The sequence below is a fragment of the Chenopodium album genome, chromosome 3 (assembly GCF_948465745.1).
Source record: "Chenopodium album chromosome 3, dcCheAlbu1.1, whole genome shotgun sequence".
Classification (NCBI taxonomy): Eukaryota; Viridiplantae; Streptophyta; class Magnoliopsida; order Caryophyllales; family Amaranthaceae; genus Chenopodium; species Chenopodium album.
In genome coordinates, this window is record NC_137836.1 from 2,272,026 (window position 1) to 2,292,129 (window position 20,104).

The 20,104-nt window shown below is 35.2% G+C and overlaps 2 protein-coding genes and 1 non-coding gene across 3 annotated transcripts; 1 reads left to right on the forward strand and 2 right to left on the reverse strand.

The window, feature by feature from the left end:
* Positions 1–639: 639 nt before the first annotated feature.
* On the forward strand, positions 640–2,919 carry LOC145622473 (uncharacterized). The gene is made up of 3 exons (XM_081676409.1): positions 640–1,620; positions 1,846–2,604; positions 2,737–2,919. Exons 1-3 carry the CDS (start codon positions 640–642, stop codon positions 2,917–2,919), a joined length of 1,923 nt encoding a protein of 640 aa, XP_081532535.1.
* On the reverse strand, positions 1,024–1,130 carry LOC145625690 (small nucleolar RNA R71). The gene has a single exon (XR_014110598.1). It is a non-coding gene; the product is annotated as a small nucleolar RNA R71 (small nucleolar RNA).
* A 7,004-nt stretch (positions 2,920–9,923) lies between the features above and the next one.
* On the reverse strand, positions 9,924–13,764 carry LOC145610263 (transcription factor bHLH61-like). Its single transcript, XM_081665576.1, has 4 exons — positions 13,678–13,764; positions 13,460–13,582; positions 11,887–12,057; positions 9,924–10,326 (listed from the first exon to the last, which is right to left on the reverse strand). Exons 1-4 carry the CDS (start codon positions 13,753–13,755, stop codon positions 10,243–10,245), a joined length of 456 nt encoding a protein of 151 aa, XP_081521702.1. The 5' UTR covers positions 13,756–13,764; the 3' UTR covers positions 9,924–10,242.
* Positions 13,765–20,104: the final 6,340 nt, after the last annotated feature.

A 20,104-nucleotide genomic window follows, 5' to 3' on the forward strand; every position in this document is an offset into this window, starting at 1 on the left:
TACATGATTCCACGGAAGTAGGCTTGATTGTGATTAGAGAAGCCATTGATAACTCGGGAGAGACCATTGGTATTATTCATGGATTACTTTTCCTCTTTAATCAATTAAATTATGTGTTAGGGGTAGAACGACTATTGCATTAATTGTATTAGTGGTGATGCTTGATCTTGGATGTTTTTAGCATTGATTTGTCATATTGTTTAGATTTTATCGTTTTAATTAGTTTTTTTTTAGATATTGATTCTTACTTATTTTATTTGGTTACTTGCTTAGTAATTGCTTGAGTCTATCTAAATAGTTGAACCATAGTCTCTTGGGATCCGACCCTTGCTTGCTCGTCTACATAGTAGTGGTCTAGTTAGGTTTATTTTTGTTAGGTACGCGACACGCCTATCAAATTTTGGCGTCGTTGCCGGGGACTAACGGTTTCATTCTAGTTATTTGTGATTCGTTTTACTAAGCATATATTTTGTTGCTTCGGCTATTGTTCCTTGTGTCTTTGATCTCCCGTTTTAGTTTCTTTGTTGCATGCAAACTCGAAGTTCAGGTTCAGATGATTTAACACCTTTTGATTCTGAGATCGAAGCTACTGCGAGAAGACAAAGAGGTAGAAGAAGGAGAAATCGAAATAAAAGAAACATGGTCGACCCAGGAACAAAATCTCTTTTGGAGTATGGTATTCCGGATACAACAACCGGATTTCTCTCTATTATTGTTAGACCACCTGTCACCGCTCAGAGTTTTGAGTTGAAGCCCCAATTCATACAGTTCATCTCCAATGATTCTTTTGCGGGCTCATCAAATGATTGCCCTGTGACTCACATTGATAGTTTCTTGGAGAAGTGTGACACTATGAAGCTCAACGGTGTCACTGATGATGCTATTAGACTACGCCTTTTTCCTTTTTCACTAAGGGATAGGGCAAGGGAATGGCTACGAGATGAAGGTATTGGTTCCTTTGATACATGGGACAAGCTCGCTAAGGCCTTCCTAGTAAAATTCTTGGGGCAAGAGAAAACCGCGAAATTAAGGAACGAGCTATCTACCTTCCATCAATCTAATGACGAGTCTTTATATGAGGCATGGAGAAGGTTTAAGCGATTGCAGAGACAATGCCCTCACCATGGTATTCCAGAGTGGATGTTGATCCAAACGTTCTATAATGGTTTGACCCATGAGTTTCGCATATACATTGATGCTGCGTCTGGAGGTTCTATCATGACGAAGAATCCAACTGATGCGAAGGATTTGATTGAGAAGATGGCAGCTAATGATAATTACCATCCAAGGGGACGAAATGCTATCAACACAGGTAATAAACATGATGTTGATGCACTAACCATTTTGACTAGTTATGTGCAGGCACTAACTCAAAAAGTCAATCAACTCCAAGTTGAGTCCCCTCGACCCTCGTTGGAAACTTGTCAGATGTGTGGATTGCAAGGCCATACTGCACGGGAGTGTCAACCCAATTATGATGGAATGACGATTGAGCAAGCTAATGCTTTCTATACCACGACCTCCACAAGGCCATTTGATGAAGGGTGGAGAAATCATCAAGGGTTCTCATACAAGAACACTCAAGCTATAGCAAATCCTCCACCATCGCCAGCTTTTCAGGCAATGGCACCTTTAAATCATCATCCCATGCACCAACCACCACCTCAATCTACAAATCTTGAATCCATTATGGAGACTTTTGCTACCTCCCAACGTCAACAACAAGAGCTTATATCAAAGCAATTTGATTTACAAGCAAAGCAAAATGAATATTTTGAAAACTCGATTCAATTGCTTGTTGCTCAAAATAAGAGGATAGAGACTCATCTTTCTCAACTTTCACAGCAAGTGAGTCATCTAACAACTCTTCAAGATCAAGCAAAAGTCCATACGAAACAATGCAATGCAATTTTCGTGAAGAGTGATGAATTGTTTACGGGTGGATTAGAAGAGAAAGTGTGCAATGTGGAGTCAAGAACTGAGAAGCATGAGAGAGAAGGTCCCAAATATGTTGCCCCACAAGCATATGAGGAGCCGATGCCTTTCCCGCAAAGGTTATCAAAAGCTGTGCTCGATAAGCATTTTGGGAAGTATTCCGAGACTCTTAAGAAGGTATATGCTACCATTCCTTTTTCCGATCTTGTAGTTCAAATGCCTCAATTTGCAAATTTTGTGAAAGGAATTCTATATCATGATCATAATGATAAGAAATTAGAAAGTTTGGTAGTAAAGGAGAAATGTCCTGATCTTTTACATGGTAGCTTACCACCTAAATTGCATGATCCTGGTAGTTTTACTATCCCTTGTATGATAAACGAAATATATTTTGATAGGGTCTTGTGTGATTTAGGTGCTAATGTTAATTTAATGCCTTCTTCAGTGTATGACAAATTAGGTTTGAAAAACCTTAAACCCTCTCTTATATCTCTTTATATGGCTGATAGAACTGTTAGACTCCCTAAGGGTGTAGTTGAAGATGTATTAGTTGGGATTGGTGAACTTGTTTTTCCTGTTGACTTTGTTGTGGTGGATATGAAAGAAGACCATAAGATCCCACTCATCTTTGGTCGCCCTTTTCTTGCTACAAGTCAAGCTTTAATAGATGTTCCTAAAGGACAAGTGACCATTAGAGCTCAGGATAAACAAGTTGTGTTTAAGCTTTTCAATGACCATAATTTTACTTTTGATGGTGGTACTTGTTTGAGAATCGATGCTACTAACCTTTTGGTTGATAAGTGTGTTTCTAATAGAAATCATGTGCGCAAAAAAGACAATATTCCACCACATGATGGGTTTAGCTACATCAAAATAAGCTCGGATACAAAGCACATCAACTCTAATTTGAAGGAGTCGTTTGGAGGTGGATATATTGATGAGAAATACCACAGAGTATCTTCTCCGTGTGGTGACCCAGGTTGAGCTACTAAAGAGGGGTCGAGCTAAAGACCTTAAACAAGCGCTAAATGGGAGGCAACCCATTCCGTTTTTTTATTTATTTTATTTTCCCTTTATTTATTTTATTTATTATTATTTTTTTTAGTGCCTTGGGGTTATGATGCGATGTTATTTTAAGGGCGGTCCCAGCTTCGCCCTTAGGTATGATCCCTCCTCTGTCAGTAGGGCCTAGTTTTCTTTTTCCCTTGCATGTTCTTATTCGATATATGTTCACATTGAGGACAATGTGAAGTTTAGCTTGGGGGAGGGATTACTTTTGGCTTTGGGTAGTTACTTTGTGAATCATGACGATGAATGGCTAGTAAACTACTTCTCTGTGCCCCTATCCTTGATGATTTAAAGGTTTTTGGCTTGATTTTGATTGAAAGACTTGCAATGCGGATTAAATGATCATGATCTGATATTGGATTGTCTTGGCCTAATGGAAATCAACTTTGTGCAACTGTGTATGAATCTGGAGCTTGACTGTGCTAACTGTGAGGCTTGAGCCTTTATTTTTTATTCATGTGTGATAGTTCCTGGTGTGACATTGATCTTAGTTTTGTCTTGAGACTTTTATTAGTGTGTCATGGTACACTGCACATGCACGATGAGGAGGACGAAGGCCATGTTCATTAGGTAGCCTCCAGATGAATTTAGAAACGTATGTCCCCTTCTTGCTTACCCATGTTGTAGCCTTGTCCATGTTTTTCATCTGAGTCACAAAATTAACCTATCGGCCCCAATTAGTAACTTATCCCAAGTCTAGCTTGGGGGAGCCATCTATCTTGGTGTTCTCTATGGTTTGTGATGATGTTTTGGAGAAGATTAATTTGAAGCTTGAAGGTTATTTTTGCTATATGATCTATTTTTTTTTAAGCTCTTATAGTTTGTTATTAAAAAAAAATAAAAAAAAAAAAGAAAAAAATAAAAAAATTCAGCTTCTTGAATGATAAATAAAAGAGTTTCAAAAATAAGAATAGTGCGATGAATTGTTATGTAGGGTGAATAAGGTGGTAGTTGCTCTTAATTCAAGTTATGGTTGGAGTATTTATTCTTGTGAATTAGTTCGATGGGATTTTGATGTGTATTGTTCATTTTTTATGGCTTCCCTGAGGGACTATATTTACCTACATTTTCCAAATTTTTCCTACCCATTTTCACCCGACTTACATTACAAGCTTGAAAAGACCTTCTGACCTTCGTGCATAGTATTGTGTTCATGTGAAACGAGTCTTTTGTCAAAATGCTGGAGTATTTGTCACATTTCGAGTCGACTTTTGACTAGGTTGAGCGGCATTATTACCCTTTAAACACGCGAGTGTTGTGAGATAAGGGGGGTTATCATCATTAGTGGGGATGGAGAGAGATTGAGCTCATTTTTAGCTCGCCACACAAAATTGTGCGGAGTGACCACTAAGTGAGATATTCTAGTCATCGATTCCTTATGTGTACATGGTTGACTCTGTTCGATGGCCATTCAGGTTGATTGATAGTCTGAATGAGGTGATTGGTTGGCTAAGATGCTTGTGTGTCCGATTTCGATTTTGAGTATGGTATTTTCAAATGTAATATGGGGTGAAGTATGTTTATTTGGTTGTTGCTTGTCATTGATTGTCTTGCTTGAGGGCAAGCAAGAAGCTAGCTTGGGGGAATTTGATGTACACATTCTATACCATATTTTACCCTCATTTTATAGCTATGTTCGTATGATTTCTAATCTCTATGGAGCTATTTCTCGCTAATATCCTCCTCTCTAGTGTGGCTTGGTCTATTTGATTGATTTTGTAGGCATATGAATATTTCCGGATGATTTGGACTTGTTTTGGATAGCCACGAAAGCTTATTATGATGGAAGAGAATTTTACCCGTGTCCGCCCTGGAAGGCAACATTGCCCTGGCAGCCAGGGCAAAGGAAGGAGAAGAGAAGAGCAAAGTAGTACATAGATGTATCTTACCCCCATCGCCCTGGAGGGCAACATTGCCCTGGCAGCCAGGGCGAAGAAGAAAAGAAGTGAAGAATTCAACTTCTATCCGCCCGGACCGGGTGACATTGCCCTGGCAGACCGGGCGGGCAGAGTATTGTGCGAGGAGGCGAGTTTGTGTGTCGCGCCCGACCGGGCGGCTTTACCCGGTCAGACCGGGCGGAGTGTCGAAGACCGGGTTTTCCTTTTTTTTCGGGTTTTCTTAATTAAGGGATATAAATACCCTTTGTAAACCCCGACTTAAGATACTTAGTTAATATTTTATAGCTTTAAAACCTTCATTAGAACCCTAATATTCTCTCTAGATCTAGATTAATTTGCACTTTCAAGTTTTGATCTTTGTTCATCAACAATTGGTACTTTTCTTCATTCAAGCAATTGGTATTCATCTTTATTTCTTCTCTTACTCTTAATTTCTTATTAATCATGTTTTGTTCATTGAATATTGCTTTTGCTTTCGTTAATATGTGTGAGTAGTTTCTTTATTCCAAGATCTAGCGGATCCCGAATATGATTAATGCATGATTTAATTCTTTAAATTCTTTAATAATAATTGTAATTGATATGCTTAATTGATTATTCTTATGCCAATACTAGATTAGGGATAATTGGTATTGTTATTAATCCTTTGTTTTAATCGCAACGGGAGTTGGGTTTTGACGGATTTGAATAAATCAATTAAGGGTTTAAAGTTCATCACGGGAGTAGTTGAATGGATGATTAGGAAGTTAGAGTAATGTGCTTAAGGTCTTTAATTTACATGATTCCACGGAAGTAGGCTTGATTGTGATTAGAGAAGCCATTGATAACTCGGGAGAGACCATTGGTATTATTCATGGATTACTTTTCCTCTTTAATCAATTAAATTATGTGTTAGGGGTAGAACGACTATTGCATTAATTGTATTCGTGGTGATGCTTGATCTTGGATGTTTTTAGCATTGATTTGTCATATTGTTTAGATTTTATCGTTTTAATTAGTTTTTTTTAGATATTGATTCTTACTTATTTTATTTGGTTACTTGCTTAGTAATTGCTTGAGTCTATCTAATTAGTTGAACCATAGTCTCTTGGGATCCGACCCTTGCTTGCCCGTCTACATAGTAGTGGTCTAGTTAGGTTTATTTTTGTTAGGTACGCGACACGCCTATCAACAAGCGACACTATAGCTGACTCAAGCGGCAACAGAGCCGGCTGAGAAGTGAGCTAGCAAGAGAGCTCGATTGTAAGCTTGGTCAAGCGGCAACCAAGCTAAGCAAGGGTCAGACGGCCTTGAAGCCGGCTGTACGGGAAGCTTCCCTCATTAATTTACCCCAGCTGTAGTGGCAGCTTTGCTCGTCACATCAGCCGGTTGTATGGGCATCCATGCTCATCGATTAGTCCCGACTACATAAGCGGCTCTAAAGCTACATGTTGTTTTGTTCTCTAGTGATGATCAAAATCCGTGTGACACCACAACAAGGAGCTTGTGATACCTCCGGCTCCGATTATTAAGCTTTTAGAGCAGCCCAAAAGCCAATTGTAGGTGGTAAGGCATTTAAAGAGCCAAACCCATTTCTGGAGCTCAAATTTCTTGACATCTCATGGCCGCTTGTCACCATTTGAAGAGCTCATTTTCATGAATCAAGCAAGGGGTATATCAATGCCGTCTAAAATATTGGTGGAAAGCCTCCATTAAAAGGTATCGCCTGACCTTGCATAAGAATTACATGATTGGTAATCATAATTCTATAAAATATAATAATAATAATAATAATAATAATAATAATAATAATAATAATAAAAAAAAAAAAAAATTTAATTTATTATTATCATTATTATTATTATTATTATTATTATTATTATTATTATTATTATTATTATTATTATTATTATTATTATTATTATTATTATTGATTCATTGATTGAATAAACTAAGTTAAAATTTAGTAGTTAAACTAACGTCCAAGTGACGTGAGGCCAATGGCCGGATAATAAACTAAGTTGAAAACTTAGTAGCTAAATTAACGTCCAAGTGACGTGAGGCCAATAGCCGGATAATAAACTAAGTTTGAAACTTAGTAGCTAAACTAACGTCCAAGTGACGTGAGGCCAATGGCCGGATAATAAACTAAGTTTGAAACTTAGTAGCGAATTCAACGTTCGAGTGACATGCGGCCAATGACCAGATAACTAAACTAGGCACAAAACCGCTTAGTGGCTATACAGCCGGTCTCAACCTAGACCAAAGGCCAATGGCCGGATGGTTGCTTTTTTCACAAAATCGTCTGTCCCAACATGGACAATGGCGTCCGGCGACACCCCTCCAGGTGCGATCGTCGCAGAGAGCGGCCTACTTGCTTGCTCTACGTACCTATGCAGACGACAAAGATTGAACGACCAAATTGGTCAACTCATAGCCGTCTGACCAGAACAGTCTAAAGAACGACTAAGTTTTCGGAACACCGGATGCCCTAAGACATCAGTCGGTGATCGACCGAAGTTCTTACTTAGGCTTTTCATTCCAAAATTGCACAGACTCTCCCATTGGGGAAAAAAGAGTTGTGCAATGGCTATACAACCGTCTTGAAAAAGACATGAGGCCAATGGCCGGATGGTTATACATTTTGGTAAATTCGTCTGCTCCAATGTGAAATATGGCGTCCGGCGACACCCCTCCGGGTGCAATCGTCACAGAAAGCACTCTATCGTTTTCTTTACGTACGCATGCAGGTGGAAAAAATTGAACGACCTCATTGGTCAACTCATAGCCGCCTGACGTGGGTAATCTAAAGAACGACCAAGTCTTCGGGAACCGGATGTCCAAAAGACATCAGCCGGTGACCGACCGAAGTTCTAACCTAGATTACCTTCCGAAATTATACAAGTCCTCCCAATGGGGTAGAAGGACATTGAATGTATAATTGGATTACAAACACCCCAGGAGGCCATTTGCCTCCTGCCCTATGAAGAGCCAGGCGGCCATTTGCCTCCTTCCCGATGAAAAGTAAGGCGGCCATTTGCCTCCTGCCCTATGAAGAGTCAGGCGTCCATTTGCCTCCTGCCCCCAGGCGGCCATTTGCCTCCTTCCTTATGAAAAGTCAGGCAGCCATTTGCCTCCTTCCCTTTGAAGAGTCAGGCGGCCATTTGCCTCCGGCCCCCAGGCGGCCATTTGCCTCCTTCCCTATGAAAAGTCAGGCGGCCATTTGCCTCCTGCCCTATCAGGCAGCCATTCGCCTCCTGCCTTATGGGATGTCAAACGTCTCAAAAATATTCTAAGTCTCCCAAAGGTCATATGACCACCATAGTGGGGTTAAAAGAAATAAAAGTCGTCATCTGTCTAGTTCAGGCGGCAATCATTATTATGATTGATTAACTTAGAAAATATCATACCATTTAAGGTATCAGATTTTCCAAGTTAATCAAATCTCTCTTTTATTGAACTAGACATATGCCGCCCATAGAGCTTTTGAACAAGCGGAAAATAAAGCCTTGATTTCGAAAGGAGTAATTCCTCTTGAAAGAGAAATTACCCCTTCCGAGGGGCTAATGTTTGGGGGTAAAAATACCCCCTATATGTGGACCAATGCCACAGCGACACGTGTCCCTAAGCTCAGCGCTCAATGGGCCAATTAGAGCATGACACGTGTCACTCAATGATAGAAGGGTGAAAATGGGCTCTAAGCCCACAACCCTAGAAACCGTAAAACGGTGGGAAGCCAATCTACTTAGGTTAAATTACCTAAGAGGCACATATCCCAATGCTCTATAAATACTGATCATTACATCAGTTTTAAGGGATCCAATTCTCTCTCCAAGGGCAATGCCCCCCACATTTACTCTCCCTTCTCTCTACTTTCTCTCTCTAAAATACATTATTTCGGTCACTGACTTGATCGTCGGAGGCGGACCTCCGGCCCCCCCGGGGTCCGTTGTTTTGCAGGTGATCGGGCCGTTCGAGTGTTGCATTGCAGATCTGTCTCCCGAGGGACGTACACACCCTCCATTCGGGTACGTACAAAAAACCCCAAAACAGGAGCCACTTGCCCTGCCGCCGACAACCTAACCCAAGCCACCGGCACCACCTGTCCCGACCTAAAAGCGGTGAAAACACCACTCATTCTTGTCTTCCCCTTCCTCGAAAACCACCCCACACCGCAAACCAAAACTAGCAGCTAACTCCATTGTCCCGAATGTCTACCACCGCAACATCACGCCACCACCGACCACCACCACCAACCTCAATGACATCCCTGAACTCACCTCCCTTACCCAGACCGTCACCGAAACCCTCGCCTTAACCCAAAAACCGCCATACCCATATCCATTGTCGAAACCGTCACCGTCACCTGAACCCAAAACCGCCTTACCTAGATTCGTGGCCGAAACCAAATTGAATCGGGGTTGAGATTGAGGCTGGGTACGATCTGGTGCGTCGATCAGGATGTCGGCTAGGCTGGTTTCGTCGGTCAAGTGTGGTAGTCTGGGGGAGATGGCAGCGGGGGTTGAGCTGACGGAGGTCAGGCCAAAGGTAACCGACGCCGGTAGTAAAGGTGGTGGCTGAGTTAGGATTTTAGAGTTTTACTTTTTTTATTCATTTAAAAAAAAAAATTCTTTTTTTATCCAATAGTTAATTGACATGTATATAGTGTGGGCCCATAAACGGTTTTTTGGATGGTGTTAGTAACTGGTGGTGAAATCAATATTTTGAGTTTTTAGGTGGTGTTATAATCAAAATTTTATTTTTTTGTAGTGTTATAATCAAATTTTTAGTTATTTTCTAAAATTTCCTTATAATAGAAAGAAGAGAGTCGCACAAGCTTTCATTATTGCTGATCATCAATAGGCTACTTACACAAATACACAATATATTGTAACATAGCATCCTAATAGGTGTAGGAAACCAGACTTCAATTCCTAAACACCTTAAACTTTTTAGTTCTAATAAGTTGAACAAATGAGAGGCTTAGTAAGAGCAAATCATAGAGTCAAGTCACTGCCTCACGGTAGCATGCATTCACTTTTTTTTTTTTTTGGAAAACGTAGCATGCATTCACTTAATTAGCAAGTACCAACTAGTATATATTACTAAAACATTGTAATGTAATGGTACACTTAGCTTAAATTCAAGCTAACCGCGGGAGGACAACAAGCTAAGGGATTCACGAAAATCTCCAACCCGTTCAATAACTAAGCCTACTTTCATGACATGAGTGAGAGCTAAGGCATCGTAAGGACTTGTCATTATTCAAATTAATCAAATGAACCTTTAGCTATGCCAAAAAACACAACATTTTTGACATGTAGAGTAAGTACGTATATATGCATTACTCTAAGTTCGTCGTCTACGTACTCTCACTCCAATTTCTAATAGCTTGTAACACTGCTTGCCTTACTACTTGTGCATCCAAGCTATCTACTCCTTCATTCTGCGATGCGTACAATAATATAATTGTGTTAAAACAATGAAAACAAAAATTAAGGCAACATTACTAAGTACAAGTAAACATTCAAAATTAATATTTGCTGTGTTAAAACTATAGTTCAATAAAGTGATTGTTTCAACAAAAACAATTAAAATTAATAATTATCTATATAAAAATTAAAACGCTGATATGAATTATTAAATTTTATTATTCATACTTTAGCTCACTAAAGTTAAATGGTCAAATGCTGACATATATCATGGAGATGATGATGACGATTTTATGATGACGACATCAAGATGATGGGGTAAGATGTATCATGTTTGTAACTTTTTTTCAACTCTGTGTTAATTTTTAGTTAGTGTCTTTAATTGAACACAAAATTAAATTAAAGATGTAATTAACAACGTATGATATGAATGTGGATGTGGATGTGAGTTAATTCCCTCAAAACCATTACAACCAACTTAATTATATATACTTGGTACCATGTATGTATGTAGTTACATTATTTTAGATTTAAAGTAGGTATAGACGTATAGTTACTTTACATACTCATAATAGTATATAACATCTTTTGACATGTGTTTCAAAAAAGGGATCGATTATTAAAGACAGTAAAATAAGCGACCATGAAACATATAGTAAGTAGTAACTAAAACAACATAAACACTAACTACAGTAGTTCGTTGAAGAGGAGTTAAGGTTTTAAATCTTCTTAAAAGTCACTCTATGCCAAGGCAATTCCGAATGCATTTTAAGTAACAAGTACTAGATTAATTTCTTTCCTTTCCACGTTTATACTTAATTGAATTTGTTTTTACTGACTAAAACCTATTCTAGAGTTTAAAACTTATTACAGTTGTATTGATCAACTTATTTTTACTACTATTATATTATTATTATTGTATTGTTTCATGAAGCTTCTAATTTTACCAATCAAAATATATTTTTATTGTGGAGACAATAGGAATATAGGATCTTAATCAAATATCGTGACTTTTTTAAAAGCACACCATAATAACATAAGTTACATAATTTATTAAAATGGGTTGGGTTACTTTGGGTTTAGACGTAATCGGTTTGGGTTATTGTTAGTTTTGGGTTGTAATGCTTTGGCTTGATAACGGGTTGGGTTAGTAATGGTTCACACAAATTTGGTTCATTTCAATTTTGGGTTAGAAAAAAAAAAATTAGATCGAGTAGGTTTCGAGTTTTCGAAAATTAGTTATTTAACAGTTCAGTTTCTTTTCGAATCGGTTCAAAACAGTTGGGCTATACGGTTTGGATTAGAAACTGGCAGCTCTAATTATACTTCAAAGGAGATTTCCTTAAAATCTTGCCATATGATGACTCATCTATCCCTAATTGCGAGATAGAGGTTAAAATATCAAAAGAATAATTTAGGATGCCCTAGTCAAGTAAGTATAAGTCAATGTATACTCCAAATTATGAGAAGAAATAATTTAAAGGAAATGCACAGATTTTAGATTTATTTTTCCTCATCACACAAACACCAAAACAAAATTATTTTTGCAATGGTTTGTGTAGAAAAATACATACCTCCTCACCAACAGCTTCGAGCTCAAAGCGATCTGTACATGAAGCTTTAGCATCCAGAACTTCGAGTCCGAGCTCTTCGAAGGCTTCAAGTATGGAGACCAACAAGCCAGGACAACTTCTTTCTGAGAACACATTCACTAGAAACCCTTTTTCTAGGGTTTGTACACTAACCTAAAAGTCGATCGAGAAATAACACGTAAATATATCTATCATTCATGATTATCAACATTTGTACACATCATAGTAACTAAGTTGATAGTGAAGATTGATCAAAATAACATATGATTATATTTTCTTACACATATAACACGATCAATGTACATACTATGGTCAATGATTGCTAAAAATTAATTTGGTTCTTAATTCATAGGTACTAATTATATAATGGTCGTATAACACTTAATAGCCTCCGTACATACACTATCTACATCACTTTAGTTGTTTGAAAACTAGGTCAAAGGGATACATATATCTTCACCAAAAAAAAAGGCGATACATATATATGTAAAAATTACATTTGTGGATATTTACCAATCAATTTATTTTCATGTTTTAGAGACCATTTGGTGTGGTCAATTAAAGCTTGAAAGTCTATATATTGTGTACATCTCTTACTGTATTGTTCATCTTCATTTTCAATTTGAACAATGTTCTCACAATTGTATTTAACAACTGTCACAAAAACAGTTCTCATAGTTTTATTTAACAACCGTCACAAAATTATGCTAGAGGTTTAATTTGAAAATATAGTTTGATTTATTCATGTATTAAAAAAGTTAATACACCTTTTGAAAAAAAAAAAAAACTATCAAACTTCTATACTCAAATAATAAAGGACAAATTATACACATTAAAGAAAATAGTAATAATAATGAAGATCACAAATTCATTAGATGAAGAAAAAGGAGATCAAATGGTTATGCAAATAAATAAAGTCATGCATCATGCCAAGATCAAAGTTTTTGGAGTAAAATTTTCTTGATTAATAATGATAAGTTTAAGTAGGAATATTATATTTAGTTCGTTATTTTGATAAGAGCTTAACTATTTATTTTAATTTATTTATTCTAACAACGCAGTACAAAGAGTAATCCTTTTGCTTATTGATAGACCTAATTAAAATTTTCAAATAAAGTCACCAAATTATGACTAAGAAATCAGGCCACAGCATAGAAAATACATATACAACAGCAATAATTAGACAAAAAAATCTTACATTATATCTATACATGTTTTTGGCTTTATTAAGAACTTTGGGTTCAATTTCAATTCCAAATTTTTTGGCGCTTTCCACAAATTGATTAGCTCAAAATACTTGATGGAAAAAAAAATAAATAAATAAAGAAAATAAATTAAATGTCAATAAATTTAAGTATTTGTGTTTTAATCAATTTGTTGTGTATAAATTATTTTTTATCCACTTGAATAAAAAATAAGACAGCTAAAATATTTTGTAAATGTAGGTTATTTAATCTTGTAATAATAATTTTACTGATTTACACAAACTCAAGAATACCTGAATTAATTAGGAATTCCTTTAAATAAAAAAAAAAAAAGAAAGAAAAGAGTATACCTTAGGAAATGGACTAGTGCTACTACTACCACAACCACTAATGTCTTGATTAAGCCTTTCAATCTTTTCCTTCAACTCTTGAATGTGTTTGGATGCATCTACTAATATAGAAGCCGTGTTCGCCTGCATACAATAACCCGAAACAAAACAATAAATATAGATCGAAAATCTTAAATAATACGAATAAAAAAGAATAACAATGAACATAGTACACATACGGCGTTGGAGTTGGTGACTGAACGGAGGAGCTGGTATTTCTCTTGCAAAGCAGCCCTCTTTTTATCTTTAGATGACATGATTATATCTTTATCGAATCGAATCGAACGATCGATCGATTTGTTTGTCTTTCTCTAGTGAGAATGAAGTGAGTAGCTACTTAAATGTATAGTATAGTATGTGTTTGGAAGTGATCGATGATCAAACAAATAAAATGATGGATCGATCTCTGTCTATATATTTGGGTTGCCCTGAGAAAGTGGGAAGGCAAGAGAGCCTTATATATAAATTCAGTTTCTTTTGTTGTTTGTCTGCTGCTGCTGCATATCATGGGGGTGGTAGACCACATGTATATATCATATATTACTGTGCAAGTGCAAGTGCAAGTGCAACTACATATTTTAGACTAGACTAGACGGCATAAATATATATAGAATCGTTAAATAAGTACTCGTACTTTGTAACTGTTGTATATTGTAAATTATCTACAAGTGTCTCTATTTAGGTTGGTCCGGGATGGGCCAGTTGAAGTGATCTATAACTTTTTAATTATATATAGTTAGTAGTTAAAAGTTAGACCGGTTAGTATAGGCTAATAAATACGGAGAATATAAATTGAAGGGTAAGAACTAAGAAGTAAGAAAACAGACCCACCTCTTCAAATCGGTCAAGATCGGGTGTGCCTATCTAGACTAACCTAAACATTGGCCATCTCCCATTCTCCATAGTATTGTTACTAAACAAAAATGTTGCCATATATTATTTAAGGCTCAAACTCCTACCTCTCTTAAGCTAAAGAATCCTTAGCTTGCTAAAGGTTTTCATTTAATATTTAATAATCTTAGGGTCTGTTCTCTTCAAATTATTTTCAGTTCTTAATTTTGTTCTCTCATAAAATATTCAGTTCAGTTCAGCTCCAATAAGTTCAGTTCAATTTAGTCAATCAGAACAGACCCTTAGTTCTTCTATTTTTTGGATGTACAAACGGTCACAAATGATAGTTATTGATTAGGCAAGTTCCATATATAAGATATTTGAGATCCCTAAACAATTTAAACAAAAATTTCTCAACCTTTTTTTGATGAGATTTGACAATGCACTACAAAATTTAAAGAAAGCTGAAAACGCCTAATTACTACAATAAATTATATCAATATAGAAAGATTAATCATCTAATTAAGGAAAATAAAAGGAAGAAAGTGATACTTATAGGCATTGTATAGTCGACGATTATAATAGATGCTTAGATTGGTTTTGTCTAAAATTATATAATACTATGAACTTTGAACGTATCTTCTTTGAACTTGTTAGAACTATCTTAATCTATCTATTTTTTGAAATAAGATAAAACAAGTTGAAAACAAACAAACAAACAACTCTTCGCTAGCTATAAGTTAAAGGGACGTAAATTTCCTTCACGACATGTATGGTATATATGCATCAATAAGAAGTGGTGCTAATTAAATTTAATCTTCATGCAAATTTATGATGAAATTAATTTCTTATGTTAATGTCCACAATAATAATTATCTACCTTAAACTATCTCTTTTTTGTTATAAGTCTTCATTATTGGCTTATTGCCATCCATTTAAAAGACGATTTTAGCATGAAAATTATAAATAAAACCTATTGGAAAATCCTGTTTCACTGTTTGAAGATGATATTACATCATCCATCATGGATAATTAAATGATAATATCCTTAGAAAATTACACCCTTTAATTCATTTCTGTCACAAATTTTTTTACCATTCATCTATTGACAATGTGATTATATACCATTCTACTAGCTTTATTTGGAATCAACCAACATAATTATCTCTTAAACTTAATCCTTCTAAAATCTAATTTACAGGATAACTAATGAAAACATAAAGGGCCATTTAATAGATAAAACCACGGCGATGCTTGAAAATAGACATGTGAAGTTGTGAGTCATATTATATTCAACGACAGAAGAAAAAAATTTCGGATAGATATTATATTTATGATAATAATATTTATTGCAGATTAGGATAGATTTTATGTATATTTTATATCCTTATCGTGCTAGGTTGTCTAACGTGATTAGGAGTAGTATTGTAAACTCTATACATATTGATCTATGGTACACACTCTAATTTGAGGATTTCCCCAAATTCTAACATATGAAGTATGTAAGTTGGAATTTGTTGATGAAGATAGAACTAGATGCTGGATTAATCAAACATATGTAGGTTGGACAAGATAGCTTTGTAACGCTTTCGATATCCGTCATGTCTACTGTGTGTATAGTCTCCAATCACAAAATGTCATGGCATTCCAGCTTGCATTCATGATGACATTGAACAAAAGAGAGGGAAATAAATGTTATTGAAATGATTGATTTGCATGCCAATTTATCATCACTGATTATCTCAAGTTTTGACATGTTATTCGAAATCAATACAACAGTTTCTAATTGACTAGATTTTGCAAAATTCACTAGTACCCAATTATAGGCATCGTTGTGTTGACGGTAACATCTTTTCAGGGTAAATAAGGGTCTCTTCTGATTTACTAAACTAAGCTAAATTGAATCGAACTGAACTGAACTTAAATGAATTGTTTATAAGAGAAGAAAATTAGGAACTGAACTGATTGGAGCTGAATTGAAATTAAACTGAAGAAAATAGGCCCTAAATTTATACTTTGTATAAAATAATTACTTTGTGTTAAATTACGCATATAGGTTGAATATACAAGCTAAAAGCTAAATTGCTAATTTGAAGAGTTATTTATACCCTCACCCCTAATGAATATCAACTCGATTAGTTTTTTTTTTTCTTCTTATGTTTAGAAAGCCACAAGGACGAGGGTGAAAATCGATCCCAAGTTTTCCTAGAACCGAGAGGAAAGCTCTAACCACTTAAGCTATTCCTCGCTTAGTTAGTGAAAGTAAGACTATATATCCATATCGACTATATGTGATAATAGAATGGGCGTACGTGGGGCAAATGGGAGGATGTGATGGAAGTATAAAAACAAAACTAAATTTGCATGAAAGCAAATGTATACAAAAATGAGCATGCACACATACAAAAAGGAATCTACTCGTGATCCGACCTAGTTTTAGAGAGTGAGAAGAAGCTGTCAAAGCTTCCTATTTAGCTGTCAATGCCTCCAAACATTTCTCACGGGGGTATTATTAACAAGCCTCCCTAATTATCAACTCTTATCTTTCTTTCTCTTATATTTTTGATCTTTTAATTTTCCTATTGCTTTTTCATCATTTTATTATGGATTTTTCCTAACTTCTTCTAATTTTGTTACCTTCAATTTCTTTTGTACGACGATAAGGTCACACTATCACATTCTTGGTTTCTTCTTTTACAATATAAATATTGTGTGGGTCTATATATTGAGTTTAATTTATAACAAGTATATATCGTTCTCACATCCTTTTTAAAGGGACACCATATGTTTCATACTTTTTTTTATGGAATGTTATGTCATTCATATGAGTATTAACTTCGTTTTTTGTCTAAGACCAAAATTAGTTGCATCGACCTAAGATTAATTAGTCTTTAAGTTCTAAATATCAGTATATTTATCTGGCCTGTATACAATATAAGTCATCTCAAGCGTAATTAATATATTAATACAATTGAGAAATGTATTTAACAACTAACTTAATTGATTTCTTTAGGTTTAATCACAAATTTTCACAGTCTATTGCTTTCTCTAAAAGAAAGATCCCCAAAAAAATGTTGTGGCGTTAACTAGGATACAAGTTATGCATGAGTATATGAGTAATATGACTATTGATAAGCAAATTAAGAGGACCAACTAAACTAAAAAAGCTAGCTTGATAGTTAAAATATTCCACTTTAAAAGGAGGGGTGATGAGATGAAGTTTGTCACGCTTTTATCATGTTGGCTCTTGGCACCATTGATAGATTATTATATAAATCGATTTTGGGCTTCAACCATCATATTAAGCTTTTGGTTGTATAGGTCCTTTTACATGGTATTAATAGCAAGCATGACAAACAAAAGGCCATGGGTTTATTAAATCTCATCCACCACCTCCCACTTTCAAGTGAAATAATTTGCATTGGGTATGAGGATGGTCCATGTTACATCTACACTGCATGCTCAAACGGCTATTATATTAGGAGGCGTGATAGAAAGAATATAAATAAATCGATCCTAGTTTCAACCATCAGTATAATCATTAAGTTAGATCTTTTAACAACCATGTCCAAATTTGACTTTATGAGACTATATGTAGTAGCCAAATTACCCCATCCATAAATGGCTCTTGGTGTCATATCACTGATGTATAGCCAGCTATGTCCAAATCGATGTTCACATGCACACAGAAAAGGGTGGATGGAAAGAGAAAGTGTGTAAATAAGAATGATGAAGAGCCAAATCAAATTCCCCAATTTTCATGGAAATGTCAGCGTCGAGTAGAGGCAAAAATTCTTGACAATACGTGCATCATTTATATGCCTGATTTCCCTATTCGTCGCCCTACTTCATAAATAACATATTCAAATAATCATATATGTACATCTTGTACGTATAGAGCTGTCAAAAGCTGACCCGACCCGAAATACCGACCCTAACCCGTCCCTAACCCTAACCCGCCTGAACCCGAAAAAAATGGTGACTCGAACCCGACCTAACCCGACCTGAAACCAACCCTAGACCCGAGTTGACCCGAGTATTTGAGACCCGAACCCGACCCGAATGTGACCCGTAAATTATTGACCTGAACCGAACCCGACTCGAACCCGAGAATGATCCAAACCCGATTTTACCTGTCAAAACCCGAATTCAACCCGACCTATTACTAAATCGACCCGAGGTCAACCCGACCCGTTCCTAACCCGACTCGAATTTAAACCCGACCCGAAATCAACCCGACTTGTTATTGACCCGACCCAAATTCAACCCGACTTCTTATAATCTTATTGACCTGACCCGAATTTAAACTCGACCTATTACTAACCCGAATTTTAGGATTTAGGAGTTTTTAGGATAAAAAGAGTACTCCGTATTGACTATTGAGTTTCAGACTTTTTTTCAAACAAAAGTGGTCTTTCTCATCTTACTTGACTTATCTCTTACATAATTCTCGTCAAAGAAAAACTGAACTGAACAACAGCCAAAAAAAAAAACAAAAAAAAAAAAAAAAAAAAAATGACTGAATCTTAGTATATTTCATAACATAAATTAATTATTTTAGATTTCTATTTTCAATCAAATTTGGATAGAATTTTAGAATAAAATTGTTAGTTGAGAGCTTTATTTTCGATAAAATATCAATATTTCATAGGTATAAAGATTATAATTTTATTCAAAAAAATATTAGATTATAACTCTATTTCATATGTATAAATTGAATTATAATTTTATTCAAAAAAATATTAGATTATAACTCTACAAAAAATACCAATTTTATTATTAATCATTTACATGCCTACTGCATAGTTTAAATTGTTACAAAAGCACATCAATTCCTAACTAATTTTGTATTAGAGATATATTTTGAAATTTGAATAAAGATTAAAAATTTATCTCAAGATTTAATAAACAACCCGGGCATTGCACGGGGCACAAAACTAGTTGTGAGTATAGATTAATAAAGATGGATTCCTTAAGTAAAGGCTTAGATTGCAAAAAAAAAAAAAAAAAAAAAAAAAAAAAAAAAAAAAAAAAAAAAAAAAGATTGCCGAAAAAAAAAAGTAAACTATATTTAGGTCAACCTATGATTGAACATGACCTATAGAATTTGTTTTTCTACAAGTGTCATCTTTTATAGGGCCAACAAGTCAAATGTCTACAATATTCCAACATTGCTTTCTATGTAATGTAATTATCTTTTTAATTACAGTGTGTATTTTTTAGTTTATTCTAAAATAGTTCAAGTTAAGTTTTCTTACAGCCTACTGCTGATCTTTTATTATGGGTATATATTACCAAGATCAAATTATATACTTATTAGATGAAGCCCGTGTGATGCACGGTTTGTCAGTATTTTAAAAAAAAAAAAAAAAATTCATATTTATGTGATTAAAATTGTTGTTATATTAGTTTTAGAATATTAGATAAAATTCCCAATATCAAAAGATAATATTTTGTATTTAATTAATTTAAACTTTAAAATTTCATTTGCTAATTTTGCTTACGTGGCATTTGAATTATTTAATTGTAAAAGAAATTAATAATCTCATATTTAATTGGCTACTACTTAAATTCATAATCCTATACGGCGCACTAAGAAAATTAAATCCTACGTGGCTCTCTAAAATATATATATATATATATTAGATGGAGCCCATGCGATGCACGGTTTGTTTGATTTTTTATAAATAATGTTTTTTTTTTTTTGTATTTATGAGCCTAAAATTTGTTATATATTTAGATAAAATTCCTATTATTAAAAGATAATATATAATA